The 10,285-nt window shown below is 43.7% G+C and overlaps 1 protein-coding gene across 1 annotated transcript; it reads right to left on the reverse strand.

Moving 5' to 3' along the window:
- Positions 1 to 2,359: 2,359 nt before the first annotated feature.
- On the reverse strand, positions 2,360 to 5,008 carry LOC147606575 (L-type lectin-domain containing receptor kinase VIII.1-like). Its single transcript, XM_086792055.1, has 2 exons — positions 3,286 to 5,008; positions 2,360 to 3,198 (listed from the first exon to the last, which is right to left on the reverse strand). Exons 1-2 carry the CDS (start codon positions 4,809 to 4,811, stop codon positions 2,532 to 2,534), a joined length of 2,193 nt encoding a protein of 730 aa, XP_086648181.1. The 5' UTR covers positions 4,812 to 5,008; the 3' UTR covers positions 2,360 to 2,531.
- Positions 5,009 to 10,285: the final 5,277 nt, after the last annotated feature.

Genomic DNA, 10,285 nt, shown 5'->3' on the forward strand with positions numbered 1-10,285 from the left:
GTATCAACTATCCTGATTGACCTGTCGAGGTCTGAAGAGGACCCTGCTCCTTATTTCCAGGGAGTTAGTCCGAGTACCTGCTTTGTTTTGCTGCCATATATAGAGAAGTATGTATTTTCTTTGGATTTCAAGCTGTTGATGGAATTTAAGTCACCTACAACTTCCATTGCACCACTAGGCAACCAAACGCATATGTCGAGAGGCAAAACAACTTGTTCATGTGCCTGCATTGGGACCCAACAACTATTCTTTTTCATCCACCGCTCATAATAGAAGCGTATGTGTAGTGTGGCACGAGCTTTGAGATACCGAAATGAGACACTAGATTCTACTATATTGCACTTGAATGTGTCATCCTTATGTATCCCTTCTATAGTCCTCCACTGGTCTCCATGCAAGCCTATCATGTCATCACCTAATACCTTCTTGCACACAAACATGGTAGGTGTTTGTGAGAAACAAAATTGATTGAACATCTTGGCAAAAAGATGTATTGGGTATACCCAACTATAAGACTCACAGATCGAGAGGGTTTTGCAAACTTCAAAGACCCATTGTATATCACAAAGCATCTTTGATTTCATGACCATTACAGTAGTCCAAGCATATGGAATTGGCCATTCTATAGAAGATAGGGGTGGAGATGTGATTATCTGTAGCTTACCAAACCCACCGTCCTACTTTGGCACCAAATAAGAGTGCCGGTAAAAGAAGACCTTTTCCTTAAGAAGAAGTTCTGCACTTGTTTTACAAGAAAACATTGCCTGACCAATGTCTGCATGCAATGATTGAAATGTTCCGGTAAGGCTTTCCAATGGCTGCTGCTCTACCATGTTTGAAGGAAAAATATCAGCAAAAAATAAGAAATAAGTTGACTTAGATTGAAACATCTCTGTCACAAAATCTCACATGCCCCTTTCTACCTGCGATACAATTGTATGGAAATTGAGTTTGTTGGTGAAGATGGATATCTCGTGCTATGTAAACATGTTGTACCGTGGCCACTAGTTTTCCATTGCTTGCCTTCTTGAAGCCTTGTAAACGACCTTTCCAATGGTGCTCTAGTACATTTCACCGTCGAACTCGATGAGGCCCGATTGCAGCAGGTTGTAGATAAACCCAAGCGCTCTTACGAAATGCCTCTCCCACCACCAAGCACCATCATCGTCCTTCTTGTTGTGCAAGGATATCTCCTCAATCTCGTCTTTTGGTCTTCTTGGTGCGACCATATCTTCTTGGAAGCTAGAGTAGAAAGATTAGGTTTAGAGTAAAAAGGAAAGAGATGTGCAGACTAGGGTTTTATGGGAGCCTTGAAGATGAAAGAGATGGAGCTCTGAGAAGGAAGGGAGATTAAGATGGAGAAGAAAGTTTAGGGTTTCGGGCTTTGATGGTTTAATTAGGGTTGGGCAAATGAGATAGAGATGGAAGAGAAAGGGAAGAAGAGTTTAATTTGGACGTTCAAGAGGGAAAGCGAACTTGAAAATGAAATTTGGACGTTCAAGAGGGAAAGCGGACTTGAAAATGAAATTTTTGATTACAATGAAATTTGAGATGGGTTTTTGGGGGGCAATGTGAGTTTTGGGGGGATCTCGAAAATTTAAAAATTTTAAGGATTTTTTGAGCCACGAAAAATGGTGGGACCATACCTACCCTAAACCCCCTACTTTTTTAAAGGGACAAGTGTAATTATTAGTACTGAAAGCCTAGTCCCCCTCCCTATAGCCTAGTCTCCCTCCCTATATTCAAAGGAGACCAAATGTACACAATCCTCTATTCCTATTGGTCCGTTACTAATTACTTTCATTAGTAAAAGGCCCAAAATATGTCCAAATGCCCCCTAATGATGTGGAATCTATTCCCCACCTTTTTATAACATGCCTAAGCACTAAAGGAGTGTAGATTTTTCTCATTGGGCTCATAGCATTGGATCTTTGTTCATCCTGCAAGTTTACACAAGAAAGAAATCCTTCTAGGCGAGGCTACAAGCTACCCCACGAGGTTATGCTACAAGCTACTCCACGAGGCTATGGAATATCATTAGAGCTACAATCTTATAGTTAAACATGAATTTGTGTGTTTTTCAGGGCAAGCAAAGGTGATCCAATGCCTCGATCGAAGATACTTTTGAATGTGTCGATCGAAGATACTTTTGAATGTGTAAATGAGAACATCACTCAAAGACACACAAGCCAAGCTAATGGCAGAAATTGCTTAACTTGAGGCCAATCAAACGAGTAAGATGAAAACTGATGTAGATCTCTCTAGTGAGGTTGCTGAAGTTGTGATTGAAGAAAAAGAAAGAGAAATGGCGAATGTTAGTCTAAGAGATATTGAAGTGCAACCCATCGTATAGATCTTATTTGTCCTTGGAAGTTTGTTTCATGTTTAAAGTTAAGCTTCTTGACAAAAAGCTTTATGTAATTCCTTTCCTACTTTTAATATAATCTTAGAGTCTTCTCCCCGAAAAGAAAATTAAAAATCAAATAATACAACTTTTTCTAGAGAGTCTCATAAGTTTACTAGAGGTATTGCTACCAAGCGGCCGTCCAGGGCGACTTCTCACAAAGGTGGATCTCGGGCGGCGTCGAAGAGGAAGTATCGGTGGTGATGAGGCCCTTGGGAGGCGCCGAGTAGGCCAGCTGCTCGGAGGTTGGGATGCTTGGCAGCGGCGCGCGTCCCTCCAACGCGTCCAGAGCCAGCCGGACGGTGGGCCGCAATTTTGGGTCCGAATGGGAACACGCCAACCCTATGATCAGCACCCGGTGCAGTCGCTCCTCATCAAAGGCGCCGTTCAGCCTGGTGTCCGCTGCCTCGCTCAGCTCGCCCTTAGCGTGGAGCGCCCACGCCCAGTTATGCAGTCGGTCTTCGTAGTCCGCCGGTAGGCTGGTATCCACCGGCGGCCGCCCGCACGCCACCTCCAGAAGTACCGCCCCGAAGCTGTACACGTCAGATTCCGCAGTTGCCCTCCCCCTGCTGTAGCATTCCGGCGCCATATAGCCCCGCGTTCCGGCAGCCATTGTCGTACGCCACTCCGCCTCCTCCCCTAACTGCCGTGCCAGCCCGAAGTCACCCAATTTTGCATTGAAGTTAGAGTCCAACATCACGTTGCTGGCCTTGATGTCGCGGTGCACGATCACCTTCTCGCACTCCTCGTGCAGGTATTGCAAGGCAGATCCCAACCCACACACGATGCGGTATCTGTCAGCGTGATAACTTGATCAAGGCGATTTTACAGGCTATTTAAATATGATTCATACGAGCAGGATTTGGGATGTTTTTTTTCACCTGGTGGTCCAGTCGAGCGTAGAAGCAGCTCCCACCTTGCCGAAGAGATAACTGTCCAAACTGCCATTCGGCAGAAGCTCGTACACCAGCAGGAGATTGCCCTTGTCACGGCACCACCCCCTCAGCTGCACCAGATGTCGATGCCGTATGCGGCTGATAATGCTCACCTCTGCAAAGAATTCCTTCTCGCCTTGCGTAGATTTCTGAGAGACGCATTTGACAGCAACCTCACTTCCATCCTCGGACAGAACCCCTTTGTACACAGGCCCAAATCCGCCTTGCCCTAGAAGCTGGGCGTGGCTAAACTGCTTGGTGGCGATGCTCAGCTCCCTGTAGGTAAACTTCCGAGGTCCACAATTAGCAGGGGAAAAGGGAGGCAAACCGCCGGCCACAACATCCCACCCTGACGGAATATTGTTAGATCTGCGCTTAATTTTCCTCCCTTTTCGTCTTGCTACAAGAAGGACAAACAACGTCACAAGTGTCAAAATGATCAAAGCCCCAAAACCCAATCCGACAAACAAACCAGTTTTGGAGCTGCTATTGGGCGGCGGGGGTGTGGCGGCTACGCTAGTTTTGGAGCTGCTATTGGGCGGCGGGGTGGCGGCGGCTACGCCAGTTTTGGAGCTGCTATTGGGCGGCGGGGCTGCGGCGGCTACGCCAGTTTTGGAGCTGCTATTGGGCGGCGGAGGTGCGGCCGGTACGCCAATACTTGTACTACGGAAGCTCCATGAAAGCACAGAATGGTTTTGAAATCCCAACCCAGTGCCAGCCGAGAACCCAACGTACACATACTCGGGCAAATAAATGGTCAAGTTGATGCCGAATAAGAGTAGTGGGGAGCTGGGCTTTGTGCTGGACAGGTTGGTAGCATACACTTCCAGCAAGTTTTGTGAGCTAGAGTAGTCTATCCAGGCGTAGACAGAGGTTGATTCTGAAAAATTGAAATCGGGATTGACGGAGTAGCTTGAGATGATGTTGTTAACATCGACGCCAATGTGGTTTTGGCTGGGGTCGAGAAAGTCAGGGTTTTTGTAGGTGTCGAATTCTAGGGCGACGATGTGGTTAGAGGTGCTGCCGTTGTTGGACTGGTTGAACAAGCCGAACCAGGCGCCGGCGCCGTTCTCGGGCAGCTCGACAGAGTTTGGGCTGAACAGGAGGAAGGCTAGGCCGTCGGCTGGGCCGGAAGTGCTTGCGCTGTTCCGTCGGATTGCAAATTGAAAGGAGCAGTTGAAAGAGGCCGTCTCGCCGCTGGCCTCGTCCCAAAGGAAAAGCTTCTCCGAGTTGTATAAACGGCCTGCACACCACTGCGGGCTGTTGTTGTGGCTCCAGGTTAGCTCCACAGAGCTGGGCTGAAAAAAGACATCGCCTTCGGCAGCTACAAGGGATTGCGTCGACGTTCCCAACGGATTGTAATCAAAGCTAAGCGAGAAGATGGGCACACATAATGATAATGCTAATGATGATATCAACAGCAACTGCAGCAGGAGTAGATGATGATGATGATCACAAGGGCAGCTTCCCATAGCCACGATGAGCTTCCCCTACAGCGGAGCCTCACCTATGTGTTAGAAATTTTGTGAAATTTAACAGTGAAACGTTGATGTTCTCATTTGCAAGCTTTAACACTCTCCTCGACCAAAGCCTTAAATCAGCGTATCGCAAACTTCCCAAAGTCTTCAGCGCGCTGGCTCCCCAAAGTCTTTCATAGGTGTAGAAAGGAGCCGATGGAATCTCTTTCACGTCTTCTGTATAACCACAAAAGGGCAAGGCTTTTCCTTGCACTATAAGTCTTTTCCCCAAAGTCTTTCACACGTGTAGAAAGGAGCCCATGGAAAGTCTTTCACGTCTTCTGTATAACCACAAAAGGGCAAGTCTTTTCCTTGCACTATAAGTTTTTTTGACCAATAATATATATATTATAAAAGGAAAAAGAAAACTTTACATAAACTTCTTCAACGTTAGTATAACCACAAAGGGGCAAGTCTTTTCCTAAGTTTTTTTACCAATAATATATATATTATAAAAGGGAAAAAAAACTTTCCATGCCTACACTCAGCCTTTAACAACATCAACATCAGCATAAGAGTCACCATTACATCAAATCCTATCTATCATCCTCTGAAATCAACGAAGATTCACCCCAAGATAAATGATATCCCAGCAAGATACAAGCCTCAATCAAAGCTTCAGATGTGCAAGCCCTAGGGGTCTGTTTTTTCAAGATCTCACCCTTCATCTCCCCTTTTTGAAACCATATTTTAATATTGGTCTAGACCCCACTGGATTTTCAATCAATACCACAAAAATGTAGCTAGCTTGTTTGACCTTCTTATACCACCTCTTTGTTCTAGGACCATACTAGGTTGTCTTGGTCTTCACCCTTTGCCTTCTGAGAGACCTTGCACAACAATATCCCATAAGTTAGGCACATCCCAGTATGTGTGCAACTGACCCCCCATGGAGAAGGCTCAGATGATAGCACATTGCAGAGACTAAATCAGTTGAAACAGCTCAACTCCACTGATTCTGTTAATCAAACATATAGACCAGCACATACAAATACATTTATGCATCAATCCACTAATATCAATCCTTGTATCACAAGCTTTCTGAAACACAATGCAGTTTCTGGAATTCCAGATTTCCCATAAACAACAGCACCTGATGATATTAAAGATCACATCCACATGTCCATCATTAGCTGTCAATATGCCAAACAACCAGTCCCCCCATTGGCCATACACTCCTAGACAATTCTGGACCCATTTCCCAATTTTGACCCAAGCTACTCTAATAGTAAGGCAATCCCAAAATGTATGTTTCCCATCTTCCAAGGCAGTCATGCATCTCGAGAAGCATCCACTTGTGAAGTTCCTTTGAATCAATTTAGAGCCAGTGGGCAAAGCTCCCATACAAATTCTCCATAGGCAGAACACTTGAGATTTGGTAGGTATTTCCATTTCCCATATTGCCTTCTACTTCCTTCTCCACCAACAATTAGGGCTCCAATTCACTCTCCATATTATGTTACAGTGAGTGACATTATCTTCACTTACCCTCAAGGCACTGTATAAAACTCTACTTATGCCTTTGTCTAGCTTAGAGCCATTAAACCAGGATCAATCGTTGATCCGACAAGTATCATCCACAATAGTGGATATCCAACCCTTCTGCACTTCCTCCAACACATACTTGACCAGTTGTGCTTCTCCGTTAGAGGGGGCAAGATCCATCTCGAATTGCTCTGGCTCTTTCCATCCCACTGATGCAATCGTTAAATCTTTTCAATGCCTTATTATCTTTTGGCTATTCTAGGCTCTTGTAAGGCTAAGGGGGATTGATCTTATGAGTCCACCATATCCCTAAGCGCAATAAAGAATTCTTTGAAGCTCTGCCACATCCATACCATACCATGAGTTCCAACACCTCTTTTCATTTAGAACATAGCATCTTGCATAGTGGGGACCCAACTACTTTTAGAGGGGCATGCGAAAACACTTTATCTTTCCAGCTTATACCTCCAAGTGGCTTGCTAGCTGAAGAAAACCCTATCAATTCTAGATGAAGAACCAAAGTATTGCAAGCTAAAATAGGTATGCCCCATATCAGAGTTCCAATCCCCCATCTCCCAACCATCTCTCAAACCTAACTTACCTCTTAGCCCTTCGCATTTCACCTTTTCATGACCCATCACCACAGTACTCCCCCACATATATCCCTTTGTTCTTGTACCATATTAAAGTCCCCCATGAGTGACCCTGATAGTTCAAGTTGGCTATCCACTCCTTACTTTATGGTTGTGAGCTCCATATAAGCTAACTATCTAGATCTTCTCTCCTTCCAAATCAATTTCTACTATCGAAATCCTTCCATTAGGGTGATTAGCTATAATAATAGGACAGATGCTATTTTTAAAAATATTCTTGACACCACTAAACCCACCTTTCACACCCCATACAAAATAGTCCAATCCTTGAACTTATCCTTTCTCAAAACTTTAGTCCCAAACAAATTATGTTCTTGGATGGAAAAAATAGACAAATCCCACTCCTTAATCAGATTCCAAATAACATTACTCTTCCTTTTATTCTTTACCCCCTTAATATTCCACGAACACCCACTATTACCATATTAGAGAATTTGGAAAAATCCCAAGAGTTTGGGAATTTTCTTTTTAATCTACTTTGTGGTGTGTCATAAGCATACAAACTCGAAAGTTGTTGGAGAATGTGCATTTAGAACCTACTGTTTAAGCTCTTTCCAATGATATGTCACATGAGGGGGGTTTGACAAAAGTTTAAAAAGGTTCACCATTTTCCCTTTTTTACAATCTTGCAAAATGGGAATTGGGATTTTTCCAAATTCTCTAATATGGTGTTTGACCCTTATTTTAATAGAATTTATGAGAGGGAAGTCTCAAGAACCATTTCTACCTCTTCTCCACTACCCCCTTGATCCCCTTCTTTTTGAATCCCCTTTCAAGCTTCCTCCACCTTCCAATTAAATTTCTGAAATGTTGAAGTTCCACTATCATCATCCCCTAATGGATCAAAAGGATTAGAACACATCACAAGACTTAAGCCACCAGATTGATTGCTACCCTGGTTATTCGCTATCCCGCCCCCACTTGCTTTTTTCCTAGCCTCATCCTTAGCTTGTCTCACATTCATTTTCCCCTTTACTATCTTCCATCCACCCTCTCCCCTAGAATCCTCAATATTTTTACCCTTGTCCACTAGGCCTTTACCCTTTCCTCCCTCCACCTCTCCCCTTTTCCTCTCACTCTCTAACTTATCCAAGTTTTCACCCTCTGCTCTCGCCAGGTTTTCTTTACCACAGTTCCTAGCAATATGTCCGAAACCCCCACATTTGAAGCATGCACCGGGAAAAGGACCAAACTTCAGCTTCAACTCCAACTTTCCTAATTCACCTAAATCCACCTCTAGTGATTTAGGGGTTTCAACTTCTCTATTCCATGCAATGCAAAAACTATTACCTTGATTATTGCCAGCTTCATCCTTAGCTATATACAGTATCGGCCCAATCGCGCAAACAATTTCCCTTAGGGTGGGACGAAGCCACGGGTGTAACCCTATGATTTCAACCCACAAAGGGCAGGATTCAGCTAGGCTTTTGTTGACTTTAAAAAAAGGATCAAAAGGAATCACATGCATCAGCCTATGATCCATGAACAGGGGGCTCTAGCAAAGAGATCAGGGGACACCTTGCACCTTAGTAAATAGAACGTTACAGAAGCCTTTCCCTAAATAAAAAACTTGAGACACCACACTCCATGCAGAACGTCAACTTGTAAGCATCTTGCTACTTCGGCTTTCAAAGGAATATTTCCTGAGCAAAAAACAATCACACTACACAAAGAGAACAATTCAATCTGGCTCCTCACCAGCTCAGAAGACCTCTTGTAGACATACCTTTTCACCTCTTGTTAACGGTTTCTGAGCTTGCACGATGATCCTCTCAGCTACTCTCTCAAGCGAGGACTTCTTATGGTCCCTTCCCTCATCGTCGTTTGCACACCTCCTCTTCATCTCAGGGGCCACTGCACCCCCCCAATCTCCCCAGCCATTATCTCCTTCTTCGATTTGATTCTCCCAGAGACACTCCATGCATACGTCTCGTCACCTATCATCATGGTACTAGGTAGTGGCGATCATGGGGGTACCTCACACATGTACCTGCACCAGAAGTTTTCCATATTGTAGTGTTAATTTACATTAACACTTGAGTAAGTAGATGTCACATTTAACACTTGTGCTTTTTTTTGGGGTTAGGTGGGAATATATTCCTACGTGTGACTTTTTCCATCCACAAGTGAAAGTTAATTTTTGCCACATGCTATTATTTAACTAAAAAACATTTTCAGGTGATATTTTTACTTTACCATATGTGATTATTTTCTAATTTTCACATATGACAATGTTCAATACATGAAATCAAACTCTCTCTCATGTGAATCTTTCCAATGTGTTAACCTTTTCAAACGTGCTATTAACTTATGTCATGTGTGGAACCTACAAATATGGTTTAAAAAGTTTAATATATATGAAACTTTACAAACTAGCTAAATTAGATCTTCTCACATGTGAAACTCTACATTCTTTGTCTCGCCCACCATCCAAGGCATGTGCAAAGCCTAGACTCGCAAAGCTTTGCAGACCAGCCATATACATTGCTTGCATAAGCTTAGGTTGAAGTCCATTCACAAACTTGCACATTTCCATTAGCGGAGGAATAGGATTATAAGAAGTAAACTTCAATGAAATAGCTGAAAAGTTGTTAAGATAAGTTGCCACATTCTCACTGACTTTTTGCTTTACCTCATCCCACTCTTTTTACACATTCACTTCAAAGGTTGCAGGTAGAAACTTCTTGTTGAACATAACCTTGAAGCCAATCCATGTCTTTGGCTTAGTTCCTTCTTGTACCACCTTTAGCCACCAATTCAAGTTGGCATCCTTCAAGTGCATGCGAACCATGCAAAGCTTGGACTTTTTGAATAAGTCCTCTCCTCCAAAAGAAGTATCGAATTGCTTAATAAAAGATAAAGATTTTTGTGTGTCCCGCTTACCATAGAAAGCAACAAACTTGACACTCTTCTCTCTTGGCTTGAAGTCCACTTTGCTGGTTGTTGTATGCTCCTTTGCCTTCCTTTCTCTTTCTTGTCCCGACGAGGCTGCATCCGAGATAGTAGCCTTAGGAATATCCTCCCTATTTTTTCCACAGGAAACAGACCTGGTGGCTCTAGCCTTGATGAAGTCTTTAAACATTTGAGCCCTTCTTTTGTCCGTTCCCTTTTGGCTCTCCAAGCAAGGAATTCTTCATCTCTGAGAAAACACTTGAACTGCTCAAAATCATTATACTCTTCTCTGACGACATGGCCGTGGTCTCATGAGTAATGGATCGAAGAACTTGGTTGCCATCCTAAAGTCCTCGATCAGTCCCATAATTGTTCCCTTAATTAGGCCCTTGGTTTCCA

This window comes from Cibotium barometz, chromosome 57 (genome assembly GCF_041138505.1).
Source record: "Cibotium barometz isolate CiBa-2024 chromosome 57, ASM4113850v1, whole genome shotgun sequence".
NCBI classification, from domain to species: Eukaryota; Viridiplantae; Streptophyta; class Polypodiopsida; order Cyatheales; family Cibotiaceae; genus Cibotium; species Cibotium barometz.

Coding starts and splice junctions, on each gene's coding strand:
- LOC147606575 (XM_086792055.1), bottom strand. CDS start 4,811: ATGGGAAGCTGCCCTTGTGATCATCATCATCATCTACTCCTGCTGCAG. Junction 3,199..3,285: donor ACGCTCGACTGGACCACCAG/GTGAAAAAAAAC, acceptor TCACGCTGACAG/ATACCGCATCGTGTGTGGGT.